Source organism: Lutzomyia longipalpis, chromosome 2 (assembly GCF_024334085.1).
Source record: "Lutzomyia longipalpis isolate SR_M1_2022 chromosome 2, ASM2433408v1".
Classification (NCBI taxonomy): Eukaryota; Metazoa; Arthropoda; class Insecta; order Diptera; family Psychodidae; genus Lutzomyia; species Lutzomyia longipalpis.
Genome location: NC_074708.1, coordinates 31,313,372 through 31,331,395, shown reverse-complemented (window position 1 = coordinate 31,331,395; position 18,024 = coordinate 31,313,372). Strand labels below are relative to the sequence as shown.

The 18,024-nt window shown below is 36.5% G+C and overlaps 2 protein-coding genes across 2 annotated transcripts in view; one reads left to right on the top strand and one right to left on the bottom strand.

Moving 5' to 3' along the window:
* Window positions 1-18,024, bottom strand: part of LOC129790280 (RUS family member 1) — a 213,192-nt gene that overhangs the window by 97,239 nt on the left and 97,929 nt on the right. The window lies entirely within an intron of this gene.
* Window positions 1-18,024, top strand: part of LOC129790089 (uncharacterized) — a 177,851-nt gene that overhangs the window by 77,588 nt on the left and 82,239 nt on the right. The window contains exon 6 of the mRNA XM_055827303.1: window positions 14,973-15,104. Within this exon, the coding sequence (XP_055683278.1) occupies window positions 14,973-15,104 (132 nt within the window). The remainder of the gene's footprint in view (window positions 1-14,972; window positions 15,105-18,024) is intronic.

Sequence of the window (18,024 nt, the reverse complement as noted above, 5' to 3'; positions counted from 1 at the left end):
TCAAAGAAGCCAATAATGACGTCATTGTTTTCATTTTTTTAGCAATTATTATTTGGAGCTTTCTATCTGATTCTGGTGGAACATGGAAATATCCATTTTGATAATTTTTAATTTTCTTTTGATTTACAAGTTTCCGTGTATCCCAATAAGTTTCTCGGGGGTAAAGTGTTTTCTCATACAACAACGAATAAACTTCTTTAGGCAATATATCATTTCATTTCAAAGTCATAATTCCATTCATTTTCAATTATTTTCTAAATATGATTACCTACCTTAATGTCGGGAAAAATAAATTAGGAAGGAAGGAAAGGAAAAGAGGGAGAGTGTTTTCTCAAAGTCAGTAAATCACTCTTCTTTTGCTTTATTATTAAAGTTTGTGTCTTGTATGTGTGTTAGCAACAGTATTAAATGACTCCCGATCTTCATTCCATCACGCGATCATTGCGATTTTTTTCATCATTGTGGATATTATCTACCTGGTGAGTGAGATGAGGGAAAGACCCACGGTGTATGTGAATGAATGAAAGAGTGCTAGGGCTCTCTGAATATGATGAGATGCTTCTGAAAGCAATTTTGACGATGGAAATTCTCAATGCGTGCATACACATATTGTTGTATAAAGTATTTAATTTAGCTATGTAGCAAAGTGATGTTATACGATACCTTGACCAAAATGCAAATCATTTGTTAGTGTCATGGTTTTAGTTTTATTGGGATAATTAGAAATTACCTCTATACTATACCATGAAGTGTTGAATGGAAAAATATTGTCGATTTGCATAAAAAGGGTATTTGCTGTCTTTTCACCTTTTTTCCATCCACATCCTCTTAGTGATTGACTTGCTGCTGAAAGCTCAACACAACGTACCATCCACAAGGTGAAGAACTTTCGCGATAATCGATTGCGGGACGGGAGGGAAGGGGGGTAGCGTATATAAAGGGCTTGAAAATTGTGAAGAAATTATCCTGAGGCTTCAATTTGCACACAAGTGTACATCTAATCTACGCCTGTCTCCCTTGGATGCATATTTCATAAATTTTATCGCAAATTCACCTCTAATCAATATATCTTTGTACCCCATCCACTCTTATGTTGGGGAATGCAGCTTGATGTATACATTGGCGCATTAGATGACGCTCAAGTGCGTGTACTTTGCTCACCCATTGATGATCATCATGGAGATCATTAAATTACATAAAAGTGTTTACTACAGCAGTACATACATTTTCAATTCACAATTCTTCAAATGCTGCAATCATTTTTGCACTTCACCACAGCTTGCACAGGGTGCGAGCTAAAAGAATTATCATGCGTTCCCCGCGTTGCCTGACCACACCGGAATGATGGTTCATTTAGCAACTGTCGTAAGGAAACAAATAAGAGTTGTTTTTAGTGAGAAAATCACACGAAAACCCCATCAAGTTTAATTTTTCAAATTAATTAAATCAAGCAGACAATTTGTTCGGTTTAATTTAGGAGAAGTCGTTGCATTTTAATGTTCTTTCAACCCCAAACATGCAATTTTGCAGGTATTTTTGTAAAGGTCATTAATAAGATGGTTCAGGTGGTTGTTTTTTCTTCATTTGTGCTTTTTAAAAATATATTTTGAGATAAATTGGAGATAAAATCAAGTTCAAAGTAGAAATAAATATTTATAATGAAGATTAAAGATCTTGTACGTTAATCTGTTTAAGGCTGCGCTACTTCAAAGAAAGAATGGCTAGCTTGGTCCGGCTTCATTTGTTGATACATGCTAAAGTTTTAAAGGCAGTTTTTAGTTTGGCATAAGTTTTTTTAGAAGCTCACACTAAGTTTTTAAAGGTAGGCTCTTAAGGTATTAGAATTTACAGGCTGAATCAGAACTGAATGCATTTTTTTACCAGAAGACGATCAAATCATCCACCTAGCTGATTTTTGCACTAAAATTCAGTCTGTCCTAACCGTAAAAGACTAACTTTAAAAATCAAAGGTCCAGAGCTTATGAAAATAGGCCTAGTTCAAATAACTGAGGCCCGGTCTGAAACATATATTATGTCTTTAACAACTTGATCTTAGCTAGAAGAAAACCTAGTTCTAGCTCACAAAACTTAGTCTTATCATTAAAATCGTGAGCCAAGCTTAAAAAATCTTAAGCATAACTTTAAAATATTGGGCCTATCCACAAAAATTTAGATCTAGTTTGAAAAACTTAGACTGGCTTGAAAAAACTTGGACCTAGAAACTGAAACCGAACTTAGTAGTGAATTTTAACTAAGCCAAGTAGTTACTTCTCTGTTCTGTTAGGTCCTACATGGTATTAATATCGTGATAATCTACCGAATATTTCAGTGTTTCAATTTTTCCATTTATCACGCTATTTTGAAAGGTATAAACGCTGCAACATTGTAAGAGTTTTCAAGTAATAGAATAGATCTAGCTCAGAATATTAAATATACAAAATATCTGATAAAATCCATTTCTATGAAAGTCATTTGTGTAAAATTTTCTTTGCAATTTCATATGAAGAACCCACAATTAATTTTAATTGAATGTAATCAGTGAGAGAGAGAGACTCACGATAGGTGCTGATTGAATCATCCAAATTGTATCTCTCCCGAGATGGGCTTTAGTGGATGAAGGTGAATGTTGTTCTGGGAATGACTTGAAAATGTGATTTTACTCATTTCACCATTATGAAAACACTTGAGGCACAATTTAGTACCATTCTCTCTCTCAATATAAGATGCTGATGTTCATGAAGGAGATAATTTGATGAACAATTCGTTGTCTTTTAGCGGTAAAAACGCTTGAGTGATTCACATTTTTCTTTCACAAAATGCGATTATGCGTCTTTAACATCTCGATTTTTCACACAAACATGCGAGTAATATACCCACCATCCCACCATTTCAATTAATCGCAATTTACTTTTCGCACTTCTTATGAGAGATTTCTTAGGATTTCATGCTTTTTTCAAATTTTTCGTTGAATGTGTGTACAGAGGGGATGCAATTAGTGAACTTTATGGTGAACATTTCTAGCTTCTAAAATTCTAATGATCTTTGAATCGGAAAATATTTACGTACTCCAATTGGTTAAATAATGATCCTTTCCATTATTAACATCACGAGAGCCCTCTGTTACTGTTTAAAAGAAAGAAAATAAAACGCAATTAAATTAGGAAACCAAACGTTTTTCGTTCTAGAGTCTTTCGATATGACTTTTGAAACTGAAAAAAAAACTTCCTAATTATTCTTTAAAAATTCCAATAAAAAGGAATTCGCAAGAAAGGTTCGTTCACAGAAGTTCATCTGTAGCTGTTGAGGGTTTTTTTTCGAGAACTATTTAAATAATGATTAAAGTTAAACGTTTGAGAATAAGGCGCACAAGTACTGATTGCCATTTAATGATTCCAATTGTGGAGGAAATGGTGGTTGGGATTTTTTCTTATTTTGTTAGAAATGCCGATCCTAGAGTAATTCTGCGCGGTGGATCAGCATGGGTATGGTAAAATGAGTGTGTGCGCAGAGAGAAAAACCAAGATGTAATCCCATGTAATCGTTTTAATTTGAAATTAGCATGTATAGAATCTCACAATTCCCTTCAATAATAAGAACCCTTTTGCATTGCACATATCAAGTTCAATGCCTTCCGATGACTTCTTCCGCAAAATACTTCTCTATAAAAGCCATACTATATACTATACCTAACAAAAATATATTCCCGCCAAGAACCTTCACTCTGGTATGTTCGTGGAGATATGCGAGGAGAGGATCTTGTGTGGATTTTCTTTCTTTTCTCCATGTTTCATTGACTTTTGCACTAACTCTTGGAGATATTGCTCAGCGCAACAGATCATTTCTTTTTATTTTTTTCAAAAAGCGCGAGGGCAGACGTAATACTGATTGGTTCTGACTCTGGGTGAATTAGTTGGGTTTGTTGCCGGTGGAAATGCTCTTTGACAGGGAGTTTCCCGTTTAAAGCCATTAAAAGCCCTTATCTAACCGAACCATGCTATATACATACATATGCTGGGTGACCGCCCAAGAGCCATGAAGGTTGCAAAAGGGGGTTTAATAGCGTGGATAGGAGGCATTACAGGATAGATTCCTATATAAGCAATGAGGGGTTAGAAGGGGAAATCACAAGTTCCTCGTGACTTTAATTAACTCCGCGATTCCGCAATAATCTCTATTGGTTTTCTATATAAAAGAGCGCGAGGCTCACATCAGAATAATTACTTTCTGTGGTGTCTACTGCTGGTGTATAAGAGGCAAAAATCTTGCATTAGATACTCCGCGGCTGGTGTAGATTATCATAAGAAAATACTCTTTATACTTTTGATGTTTTCTCATTGCTGATAGTTCTTTTTTTTTTGCTTTATACCGTTTCTTCAGTACCTCCCTATGAGATGATTTTTATTAGATTCCATTGCAAAGAGATGATCTGAAGCTCTATACTTTGTTATTTCTTTTGGTTTTGATCGTGAATTCAACTTCTCTATATGTTTGTTGGTTTAAACACGCGAGATTAAAGTTCAAGGGTCAATTATTCTATTGTAAAAAAAACTAAAATAAAGTAAAATATTCCATTGATTCCCTTTTAAACCTTTTAAGGACCGGAAAATGCTAAGGAATATGATCTAGATGAAAAATCTTCCCCGAAAGCATTTAAAGAATAAAAATCATGATCAAAAGGACCAAATAGTTCATAATTTTTTTTATATTTCATGTGGTCGCCAAAGGGTTAAAAGAAACTTTGAGAAAATTGAATCTAGTTTCAGTAACATCCCAATTATAGCTCACAATTCATAATATATAAAAAAATATTTTGGCGCTACATCCCATATAGGAACAGGGCCGGCCGCCCTATATGATGTTGTTGTTCTCCTTGCGGAGAAGTAGTGGGCGGCCTTGCTAGATACTACCACGTGTGGGCCATTTTACGGATAGGAGTGTATCAATCTCCTGATCCAACCGGTCAACGTGATCTAATTGCACGTTGGCGGATGGGGCGCGTTGCCGGGTTCTGTATTCGAACCGGCGACCTTTGGATGCGCACTCAAGCGCTCTATCCACTGCACCCCAGGCCCACTCACAATTCATAGCACTTTCTAAATCTTATCTAAAAGCCATAAAATCAGTGAAAAGCTGAGCTATAAAACACATAAAGAATTTCTCAACGCACATGGTTGACCTAGTGAAAATGATTCAAGTTTAAATATCAACCAGCAGCATTGCGATAAAGTGTTCTTTTTCATCTCAGCTGAAGCTTTATTTTTTTCATATGGGAACCAGTATTGATTTCATAATCTCTTCCAATGAATCCACTCAAAATGTAGGGGCCTCCATGCCTAATTTGATCCAAAGAAAAATTTCTTTAAGATCTCCTAGAGATCATCAAGTGGCTGGAAATTCCGTCATTAAGATGATACTTCATCCTATATTTTTTTTGAATACAGTTTTTTGCCTTCGGGCAGAGATCATGTTTGAAAAAAATCGATATGATTCATACAGGTGGTTGGGGGGTTTGTCTTGTGGCAAATCAGCTTCAGCATACGGAGCCAAATGACTTTGAGATGTTTCTGAGGAGGTTTTTCGCGCAAAAGAGCCCAAAGCACGCGTGGTGGTAATACGAATAAGAGGTGCAAAGAGGTGTAGGAATTATGTGTGTGGAGAGTCCAATATCACTTTCCGGTTTTTCATTCTTTCTCGTTTCTTATGTATGTTTTACACACTCATGAAAATACTTGACAAGGTCGCTCTTCTTTAGCATCTGTGAGATCACGGGGGACGTACCGCGCATGGAAGATGCACCAAGTACTAATCAAATGCAATCATTATTTGCTGTATTAAATGGTTAAAGATACAAAAGCAACCTAAGATCGGGGTCTTGTGCGTGGTCCCGTGGCGTGGACACATAGCCGAAGATATCGCGAAGAGATGCTGTATTACAAATCCAGGAAGGGAGTACGATCTATATAGAAAAAATCACACTCCCCATCGGCAGGCTGCGAAGATAGCTGCCATAGCGAGAGTTTTGTGTATGTTGTTCCATTAAAAACACAATTCCTCCACAAGATCTTAGTACAATGATAACAACCATAGACGATTTGTTATTATTCTGTACCACAACACACGGATTTATCTACCTCCTTCGTATGCTATTGTATCAATAAAAATAGAATAGTATGGCTTTTCATTTTTCATTCTTCACTCACCCATGGTTCATATGCGCGCGGGACAGCCATATTAAACCTCCCTTTTGGTTGTCTTTCCTTCTTGTGTGTGCATTTTATAGGATATATGATGCTAATAAAATATTGAATGGATGATATAAGGGAGTCGCCATAGTTCTGCATACTGCTCCAAACGCTCCAGTGGCGTAGCCAGTGACGGTCTTTGAGTGTCTTATTAAGACATTTCCAAAAAATTTAGATTTTACTTAAGAAATCAGAAGAAAATATTAAGAAATTACAGTTAGAAAAAAAATAAAACGTTAAAAATAATAGAAATTGTTTAAAATAATACCAAAACGTTAGAAAATGAATGTCAAATTGTTGAAAAGAAACGTCAAAGATAAGAAAATAGACGTCAAACGTTCGAATAAGTGTTAAGCGTTCAACAAGTGAGCGTCAAACCTTAGTAAAGAAACGTAAAATATTAGAACAAATGTTCTACGTTAAAGTAGGAAAGTCAAACTTTAGAAAAAAGACGTCAAATATTTGAAAAAAAATTCAACTATGAAATAAATTATGAAAAAGAGAAGTCAGACTTTAAAAAATACTGAAATATTATTAGAATAAACGTCAAACAATAGAATACTAGTTAAATGTTAGTATAGAGATAGGTACTTGAAACTTTAGAACAAGTAACATAAGTAAATCAAACGTTAGAATAAACTTTAAGTGCTAGAATATAATCGTCAATCGTTTTAAAAAAACAAATACGCCAAATATTGAAAAAAAACTCGTTCGTTAGAAAAAGAATATCAAACTTTAGAAAATAAACAACTTAGAATAGAAATGTCAAAAGTTAGAATTAAACTGTCAGTTAATCAAAAACTAAACAAAGTTAGTAACAATTTTTATAAACCTCAACACCTAAATTGTTCTTTTAAACCATTTTTAGCATTTATTAGAATAGAAAAAAAAATCAAAACACCCCCTAAAAGAGATTTCTGGCTACGTCCCTGTACTGCTCTGCATCATTTTCCAATTGCATTCAACCTTCATTTGCAGCTACCTTCCTGGCACACCGTTTTGTCCATTCTCAGTACCATTTCCACATTTGAGATGCACCACAATAAGAAAGTTTTGCCTGAGCTATATTTGCTTGACACGGCTATCACCATCTTATGCTCTCATGCGCCATATAGCAAAGTCAGCAAGACTTGCATCTCACAGTGAAGTCACATTTTTCCTACCTTTGGACACTCTCTTCTTTATACCATCTCGAACGACTTCGAGATACACGAAATTGTTATACCGTTCTGCTGTGATGAGTACATGAATATAAATTTGCACATTTCATAGAGTACAATGCTCTTCTTTTGCTGCGGACACTTTTTAACCCTCAAATGTATCTGTACCGCAGCAATTCGATGTCTCATAAATCCCATTCTCGCAGTCGCACGAGCTTCTCATGTTGCCCCATGAGCACATCTTCGAGAACCAAAAAAAATCAATTTAATAAAAAACAATATCGCGACAGTCGATGGCAATATTGTCACACACGAAACTTGCTAACATAGCCATAAATTTTTTAGTGGACCGTGCAGGGTTAATCATTTGATACCATTATGATGTCACTCAGTGAATATAGGTATATACATTTTGCTTCATTCCATCGGCCAGAGAGTTGGAAAGATATTCTCAAGATTGGTAAATTTCTCATGTGGACGAGCATCACACTCTTTAAATCCCATTGTTTGGAATATTTTCAACTCTGAAATCCACTTAATCATTCGCTTTGCGCTACTCGAAGAGTTAACATCTCCCAGAGTGTGTCATAGCTGCTTTAATTTTTCTTTTTTCTCTTATTTTCAGGGATTTTTTCTATATGAAATCTATCTCATTGTACTCAGGCAAGATTTAGATTAATTTTACTGAGATTTTTTTCTTTTTTTTCGGGTGTTTTCCCTGAAAAAACCCTAAAGTTTTCTTACATTTCGCGGGAGCATATGGTGAAAAATTTTTCGTCGGACCCAAAATTTGAGTCGCATAACAGTTTTTTGGTGATTGAGTGGGGTTTGGCTGCGCGTGTGTGTGCACACACACATGTCGCTGCCGGCAGATCAAGGGAGTACGAGCGAGATGAGGCGTGTGGCCTCTGCGCTCGCTACTCTCCCGGATTACACTGATGATGATAGCAAGATCGAAAATGCTAATGATAAGAAAGGAGATAGCGATGGTGGAAGTAGCGAGTGTGACTATAGTGCATTGGATAGTGAGACTGAGAAGGAAGATAATTCGAATGAGCGCAAGAAGATGGATGTTGATCAAGAATTTATCCCAAGAATAAGACAATACGGCGATTCTACTCAGGGTCCTTTTATTGTTTACTTGCGTGCCATGAAGAAATTTTCTCTCGATGTTGTCAGGGTTTCGAATGATCTTTTCCGCAAATATGCGTCGATTAAGACAATTGATCCCGTAAATCGCGATAAGCTACGCATTGAGTTTAACTCTAAGAAAGAAGCCAATCATTTGCCTTTCAATAAGGATTTCTCTAAACGATTCTCTATTTATGTCCCGGCTAAAAAGGTTGAGATTGATGGGAAAGTTGTGTTGAATGATCACATCAACACAGCTGATATTTTGAAAGGTGGCCAAGGAGTTTGCAACGGTGTTGACCAACCCGTCAAGGTGTTGGAGGTGGAACGTTTGAAGAAGAAGGTGGTTGATGATAAAGGAAATGCTTCTTTTCAGAAAACGCCATTTGTCCGAGTGACTTTTGAAGGAAATACCCTTCCGGATGTGCTCCTTATTGGGAGACTTCGTTTGCCAGTAAATGCTTTTACCCCGAAAATCATGCGATGCACATGCTGCCTGATGGTTGGCCATACTGAGAAGTATTGTGCCAACAAGAAACGTTGCGAAAAATGTGGCCTCCGTCATAAGAATGAGGAAGAATTTAAGGAGTGTGCAGCTAGCACCTTCTTGTGTCCAAATTGTCGCATTTTTTACAGAGAAAAAACCCATGATTGCCCTAAAGTGAACATGATCAGGCAAAATGAAGTTGATAAGGCTTTGGCTAGCCGTGAGTCTGGACCACCCGAGGCTTCAGAAAATGAAAATGCATGGCAAATGAACGAAATGGCAAGCAGGAAAAAATTGCGAGGAAATAGGCCGCAAAACTATAAGAAAGATTTTCCTAGTGTGAATGCTGTGGTTCATAAGAACAGGTACAATGGCCTCTACGTGGTGCATGATGACGATGACGACTCTGATTTGCCTGAAGAGGAAGACGATGAAATGCTGGAAGGTGCAGTTGGTGGTGCTGTAAGTGGGGCAGTTGGACGTGGGTGGTTTTAAAGAAATGGTGTGTTCCTTTTTCAGCAGTTTTAATTTCGGTTCTGGCTTTATGAGTTTTGTCGAAGAAATTATCCTTCCTTGGATTGAGAGACGCATTAATGAGTTTATGCCTAAGATCTTTACCTTTTTCTGTAATTAATGGATAGATCAAGTCTAAGAAATATAAAAGTTTTTCAGTGGAATATAAATGGTCTTAGAGGAAGATTGCAGGATTTAATTGTTGTTTGTAGGCGTCTTAATATTGATGTTGTGTTGCTCCAAGAAACTAAAATTACACCTCGTTGTAGAATTAGAATACCCGGATATTCTCTCTTTCGCAGTGATAGAACTGATCGAGGTGGGGGAGTTCTAATTGCCGTAAAGAACTCTCTAAGAGGCGAACGCATAGCAATAATTGACGATGAATACACGCAAGCAGAAATGGTTGGTGTAAATATTGTTCTAGCGAACAAAAGCGTTGCGTTGTGGTCTGTGTATATACCAAACTCCTCGGCAATTAGATTTTCTGATCTAAATCGGGTGTTTGCAACAAATGTGTTTGGTACAATCGTTGGGGGTGATTTTAATGCACATAATGCGCTGTGGGGTTCCTCCCATCAAGATGGGAGAGGTGGTACCCTTCAAGAATGGTGCGAAAATAACAACCTCGTGGTTCTGAATGATGGCCGTCCAACGAGAATTGCTTGTCCTCCAGTTCCTAGTAGTGCTATTGATATAACATTTGTGTCACAAAATATTGCTTTAGATTCAAGTTGGGATCAGTTTGAGGAAACCTTGGGCAGTGATCACATTCCCTTATTAATCAATTTTGCTTATTTAAATAGAAATGTGCCTAGTGAGGTAGTAGATGAGGATTCTGTTAGGGATGCGCGGGTTGATTGGAAGAAATACAAAGAGGCAGTAGAGTCATCCTTAGCTACTGTGAGTGATCCATGTCCTATAGCAAGACTTGAAAAATTAAACAAATTAATGTGGGACTCAGCTAAAGAAGCAGAGAACAGAAGACCATGTAGAGCAAATAGTGGCAATAGTCAGGGGCAATACAGGGATCAAGTGTGGTTTGATGCAGAATGTGTGGCAGCGTGGAATGAGAGACTCGAAAGCTTTACGACGTTTCGTAATTCAGGGACTAGAGATAATTTTCTAGCTTACCGCAGGAAAGATGCCCAAGCTAGAAGGCTTTTCCGTAAAAAGAAAAGTGAGCATTGGCGGGAAAGATGTGAAAATTTTTCAAGTTCCACCTCTCTTTCTGAGTTGTGGAACATGGCGAGATCATTCCGCGGTCAAAGCCGAAGTAGAAATACAAATATGAATGAGTCAATGTTCCAAAACTTTGCCGATAAACTTGCGCCTCCCTTTGTCAGTAGACCCTATCATATTGCCCCGACAGCCCCAGAAGGTCGTGAATCACATTTGCAATACTGGTCTATTTTCACCATATCAGAGCTAAAATCAGCTCTCAGTTCCACTAAAAATAAGTCCGCTGGCTTGGATAGAATAAAAGTGAGCTTCTTGCAAAATCTGCCCAGGAATGGTCTTGAAGTGTTAATTGGAATTTTTAATGATTTCATGAGGTCTGCCATAATTCCGAGTCCATGGCTCTCTACCAGAGTCATTGCCATACGTAAGCCTAATAAGGATGGTTCTGAGGTTACTCATTATAGGCCAATTTGTATATTATCTGCGGTTCGCAAAGTTTTTGAAAAGCTAGTTCTGTTACGTCTGGATAGTTGGGTAACAGATCTCGATCTAATCCCACAGTCCCAAATGGGCTTTCGTAAAGGTTTCGGTACGCAGAATTGTTTAGCCGAGCTGAGCGCTAAGATACAAATTGCTTGGTCTGCGAAGAAGGTACTAGGGTGTGTGTTCCTTGATGTATCTTCAGCTTATGATGGGGTGCTGGTTGATGTGCTCTGTCAAGATCTTGTATCTGTTGGTTTACCTCAGAATATTGGTGTACTCTTGAGTCGCCTACTTTCTGAGCGGTGCTTGGAATTCTTTGATGGCAATCGTAAGATCTTAAGCAGAGCAGGATCCGTCGGATTACCGCAGGGCTCAGTGTTAGCTCCCCTTTGCTATAATCTTTATGTCAGAGACATTGATAATACCATCTCCCAGGATTGTCTTGTTCTGCAGTATGCAGACGACATTGCAATAGGATTTGCCCACAAGGACCCTCAAGTCATAGCGAACGTTCTTTCAAACTTATGTTTGAAAATTGAATCGTTTCTAATTAAACGAGGTCTGTCCATTTCAGTTCAAAAATCTGTAGCCATGCTTTTTACAAAAAAACATGTCCTGCCCTTTTTTGAGGTAAGATGTGGAAGCAATGTCATTCCTCTTGTTGAAAAATTTAGATATCTGGGGGTGGTATTCGATCGCAAGTGTCTCTGGGGTGCACACGTCAGAGCAGTTGCGGAATCATGTAGTAAGAGAGTCAATTTTCTGCGAGCTGTTTGTGGTCTTAGGTGGGGTGCACATCCATCCGTCTTAAGGACACTGTACGTGACGACGATAAGATCTGTCATGGAATATGGATCGCTGGTCTTCAGAACAGCTGCCAATTCACATATGATGAAACTGTATAGAATACAGTGGAGATCTTTGCGAATCTGCTTGGGACTTATGACTTCCACACACACAGGTTGTCTGGAAGTAATTGCGGGTATTTGCCCTTTGGATCTCAGATTTATAGTCGTAGCTGAAAGATTTCTAATCAGGTCATCTGACAGACATGCACGATTGTGGCAAGACTTGAGGTATATCAAGCTAAACTGCCCGAAAAGTCCATTTACCGAACTCTTGAAATGGCTAGAAGAAATTGGTTGGAGTGAGAACAACGTTCAGACCTACGATAGCCTGCAATTTAGTACCGACCGACCACAATTCCAATTCAGTACTATAGTCTGGGAACAGCTGCGAGGTTTTCCTAAAGATATGTGGCAGATCTATGCAAATGGATTTGTCAGAAATGCGCTGTTTTCGCTCAATAGCGAAATGTCTCACATTATTTACACAGATGGGTCTAAAACCCAACAAGGCGTTGCTTCAGCGTTGTGGGACGAGACGTTTAGCTTTGGTGAAGCTAGAACTTTGAGTCGCTGCTCATCAGTATTTACGGCCGAACTTGTAGCAATTAAAATGGCATTGGAAAGAGCTCTCACTATAAATGGAAATTTTCTAAAAGTGATTATCCTGAGTGATTCGTTATCGAGTCTTCAGAAAATTGAAAGCCGCTGGTCTTTGCGATCTCAAGCAGATATTGCAAGTGAGATACTGAGGATAATTGGGGAAATTAATAGCATGGGCAAAGAAGTAATTTTCATGTGGGTACCCTCTCATGTGGGGGTATCTGGCAATGAAAAAGTAGACCTGCTAGCAAGATCGGCTACTGGCAATAATGTTGAAGATTCGGTGTGTCGTAGAAAAGAAGATTTCTTTAAATCTATCAAAGAGGACTGTATGTTGCAGTGGAATGTGTATTGGCAAAACGAGGACCGAGGTCGGTTGTGTTTTTCAATACTCCCGTCTTGTAAACTCACACCGTGGTTTCACAAACTAAGGGGTATCAATAGAGAAGGCTTATGCTTTATCAACAGAATCATCTCAAATCATTACAGACTAAATGCACATTTATGTCGTATAAATATTGTTCCAAGTCTTAATTGTGATACATGCAATGTTCCGGAAGATGTAGATCATGTCCTATTCTATTGCAATAGATATAGGGAGGGTAGAACCGAACTTATTGCATCAGGCCGTACAATGGGATGCGATAACTATAGTAGAGATATTATTGCTTGTTGCTTGGAGGCGAAGAGCCCGAACCCCCTAGTTGCGATCATTACATTCCTAAGAAGGAATCAGATCTCAATATAATGTAAATACGTGGATTGTTATAGGCCGATCAAAGTGTTTTTTTTTTCTTGTTTTGTTGTGTTGTTGTCTTAATATGTTTACTTTTATATCTTTAAGTTACCGCGCGGTCATTGATAAACTACGGTTTCATAGACCTATCTGGGTTATAGGGTGGGATATTAATAAAAAAAAAAAAGAAATCCACTTAATGTGTCCACTTTTCTTTCTCTCTCCCATCCCTCCTACCTCTGTGAAATCTCTCACGATTGTGCGGAGCATTTCTTTTTTTTCTTCATAATGCTAAATACAGGTGAGATATTATTGGGTGAAAAATGAATTTCCCAAAACTTTATATACCTACTTGTAATTATGCCAATTAAATACTCATCTCTGACACTCACTGTACTTTCTTGGGTATTATATGTGAGTAAAATATGCTGAAAGGTAGGGAGGGGGAAGGTGAAGAAGTGTGGGAGAAAAATGAAAGTGATTAATTAATGAAGTTCATTCTTTATGAGTTTGCCATTAGGAAAAATGTTGACTTTCATTTGATATAATTCATACTAAAGTTAAACTTGAAAATGCATCGTAAACTCATTGAATTGTTGAGAAATTCCTTTTAGATTTGTAGGTAAAATGCGCTCACACATTAATTTGCGAGGTGTTTGCTACAGTAATGTAGGGAAGATCAGGGCTCAATTGAAAGAGTTTTTCTTTTTTTGTTTTAAATCATTTTTAACCCAGATATATCCAAAATATTTTTGAATTTATTGCCTAATTCCCGCATAGAAATTGCATAGAAAAGTCAATTCAAAACCGATTGTTTTTTGAAAAATTCAAAAAATTCAAAAACTTTTCTTTAACCCTTTCGCGTTCTTTAGGACATACGTTAGTCCAAACATGAAACATTCTATTTCCCCAAATTTTAATGAATTCAATTCTTTTTTTTAAATCAGAAATATATTTAATTTACGTAAATCAGGCCAAAGAAGACGTTCTGTTAAATAACCGGATGCAAATATCGATTTTTTTCAAGCGGATGCAAAAGGGTTAACCGAATCTCTACAACTTTTATTGAAATATTTTTCCAAATTTAAATTAATTTAACTAATTTACTTATGTTAGAAATACGTAAAAGTCGTGTAAGAGTGCCAAAAGAAAACGTTTGGAAATAATTTATATTTGCATCCACGTGTGAAACAAAGAAACATTGAAACATGCGCTCTTTGTATCACGATATTTATTCTATGGATGCTCTCCATGCTCTCAGAGCACATTTATCTGAAAAAAAAACGTCTCCTTTGGCCTCTTCTGCGGGATTTTCATGTTCTTTTTTTTTTGGAAAATAAAATGTTTCACGTTTCAGTCTATGTATGACCCAAAGAACGCGAAGGAAATAACCTAATGAACACGAAAGGGTTAAGATTAAAAAGCAAACTTATCAAAAAATTAGAAAAAAGTGTACATTGAATCCTCCAAATGACAACAAATCATCACACCTGTATATCACAATAAAGATCTCTTAATATTCCATACCATTGCCCATGACCATGAAACGTACAACTTGAATTAAAAAAAATAATTTTTCCTTTCTTACAGACATTGATGAGTGCGAGGATCCAGCAATTGCAGCTCGATGTGTCGAGAATGCCGAATGTTGCAATTTACCAGCACATTTTGTGTGCAAATGCAATCCCGGATTTGAAGGTGATGGCGAAGAACTCTGTCTGGGTGAGTAATTCCGCCATAACAAAATAAATAAATAATAATAAATACCATTCCGCAAGCATCACCAAACCCATTAGGGGGAAGTGCGAATGATGGTGGCGGGAAGACAAAAGGTATAGCTACAAAAAAAAAACTACCATCCAGAAGCATCGCAGTGTAAATTCTGTTAGTGACTATTAATTAGTGGTTACGGAGTGTGAATTCTTATTGCAAAAACATGATTTTGTCTTGAAGGATGTTTCACTTTTTTTGTGTGTCTCCACTGTTGTACATCCAACTCATTCCCACTAATGATTTACATTTAGCATAAAATTTTTTATTGGTATGTTTTCATGTTTCCGACACCTATGTCTCGTTTTTTTTTTTGTTTTCATCATTCAAACATTCGTTTGATGAACGTGAACGAATCTTCAGGCAATACATACATATGTTAGTACCTTATGTATAGAGAAGGCCCCATAATGAGATGAATATGGGGGATTTCAATTAATTTATTTTATATACAACACACATAATGTTTTCTTTGGTCTTCTTGCTTGATTATTAGTGGAAAGAATTAGAAGCACACGCTCTGTGTACCGTATTTGTAAGACGATCTAATGGAAAAATTTGCACGTTGTTGTTGGAATAAATTTTAAATTTCCTCCCGAAGTTTACGTGCAAAAATCGTACAAATGATCTCTCAAGGAGAAAAACATACATATATAGCTCTTAAAATTAATCGAGATGAAGGAGAGTTGTACAGTGAAGAGAGAGAGAAAGAGAAGAAAATCTATTTCTCACGTTTTTAGCCAGCTTGAATATTTTTGCTTCTTTACATTGATTCCATAAAATACACAGGGGTTGTTGGTCAATAAATCAATGGGATTTCTTCGCGTGTGGAAGATCGCGAAGAAATGTGAAAATTTTCACATGAAACCTCCGTGAATCTTCTTCCTTTCTGGTGTGGTACCCATCTTTAATGCCCAGCACACAGTATTATTCATTTATCGTTTAACTCATGCTACCATTTCGAGATGTAAACAAGGTGTATCTGCGGCAATGTCTTGATGAATGCAGATGCAGCAACATAAAAAAACCGAAGGCTCGTATTAAAAGTGAGATTGAAAAGAACGCTTGGGCATGATAAGTTCAAAAAAAAATCCATTCCACTTCGTTTGGAGTTCAAAAAACAAATATGGATCAGTAAATTTGCATCCAATTCGCCCCCAGGTAATCGATTAAACATCTCCACTCCGTCAGACCTTTGGAGTGTGCCGTTCGTTGCATGATTCAAGGTCTCATCCCCAAATATGCAAATTACACTGAGCTACTCTGCCCCCATCATTGCCGGGGAATTCAGATCAATTCTTTTACTTTTTTCCTTGTTTCAAAATGGGGCCGCCTACGGCGAATGAATTGTTGATTCTCACTCACCCCTTCTTGCCCAATGCAGAGAATTCAACAGTTTGTGATTTCAAAGAGACTCCACCATATACGTAAAAGAGGAGAAAAGAGAGATTTATGTTGCTAGCCAATGTCCAGATCACAGCGGATATAATTCCCCATGTTCGACCGTTGAAGGTGAATTGAATCTAATCCTTTTGCGCCTTCCTTTTCAACTTCAAACATCCAACCAATGGGCTCCTCTCTCACTTTTTAGTTCTTTTACAAAACGAAGAGATACATAATAAAAAATTTTTTGAACAGATTTATTGGACGACTCTGGTATTTATGGATTATTTTGCAACCAATAAATAAAATTTGTTGATCTGATGATAGAACATGCTGTGCTGTGTAGTTGGATTGCTTCAAAAGCAGATGATGTTGATTGCCTGGATTGAGTTAGAAAATTTCATGAAATTTATAATATTCCCTCGGCTAATGGCAAGGTGTATACATTTTAATGTATTTTATGACTTTATGTTCAAGATTGTAGAGACATGGAGGTGTATAAATTGAGTATTCGTACGAATATAAATATTATTGATCGTTAATTTATAAACAAGTTATAAATTCATCAAAGCAAAAATTATGTCTATAATCTCAAGAATCTTTAGGAAAAAAATATTTAAAAAGAAGAATAATAAATTTCTAATAATACAAAAATTTAAAAGTCGTGAAAAAAATTTCTAAAATGAGTTTATTTGTGTCTCTTTAAATGGGAAAACGGGGAAAATCTTTACTTCTGGAAAAATATTGGATAATATTCTTGAAAAGAAACGGAAGATATCGCAAAATAAATTTTTCTTCATTGAGATCAGACAAAGAATAATTCAAAAACGTAAGCAATGACGTCAAAATTATGTTTCCCATACTTAAAGTTTTTGAAACATTCGCGCTAAAATTTCGTCGGTGTTTCACAGGGTATTTTGAAACACTTATATTTAGAACATGATTGGAGTGTTAGAGATCCACAAGAAAGGCATTTCTGGGAGAAAAAAAAAACTTTCTTGTGTGTCAGAAATTGATTAATTTAAGGAAAATTAATAAGGATAAACATGTTTTATGCTTTTAAAGAAATTAAAACTGATTTTTGACAATTTTCTGATTTTTTTTCTACTAGTTTTAGTTGAAAATGGAAATTTCGTTTGGAGATTTATAAATCGTTTTACAATTCTCTTTAGAAAATTACTGAATTACGAGCATTTCGAGCGATTGTTTTCTCAAATACGGTTAGTGTCCAGGTACTGAATTAAGTGAATTCCTTAACATAATTTCGTGTTCAAAATTTTACCCTCGTTTTTTTTTTTCAAATCTGAATTAAAATTTAAATATGCAATACTGAATTTTTCAATTTTTTTAAAAAGTTACAAGAACAAAAATTAGAAAAATTAATATCAAAAAAGGAACTAAAATAAAAATAAATTAGGGGAGACCGGGGTTAAAAAAGTCACTTAAGGGTTTAGAAAAAGCTAAAAATATCATATTTCCCAAACAGATA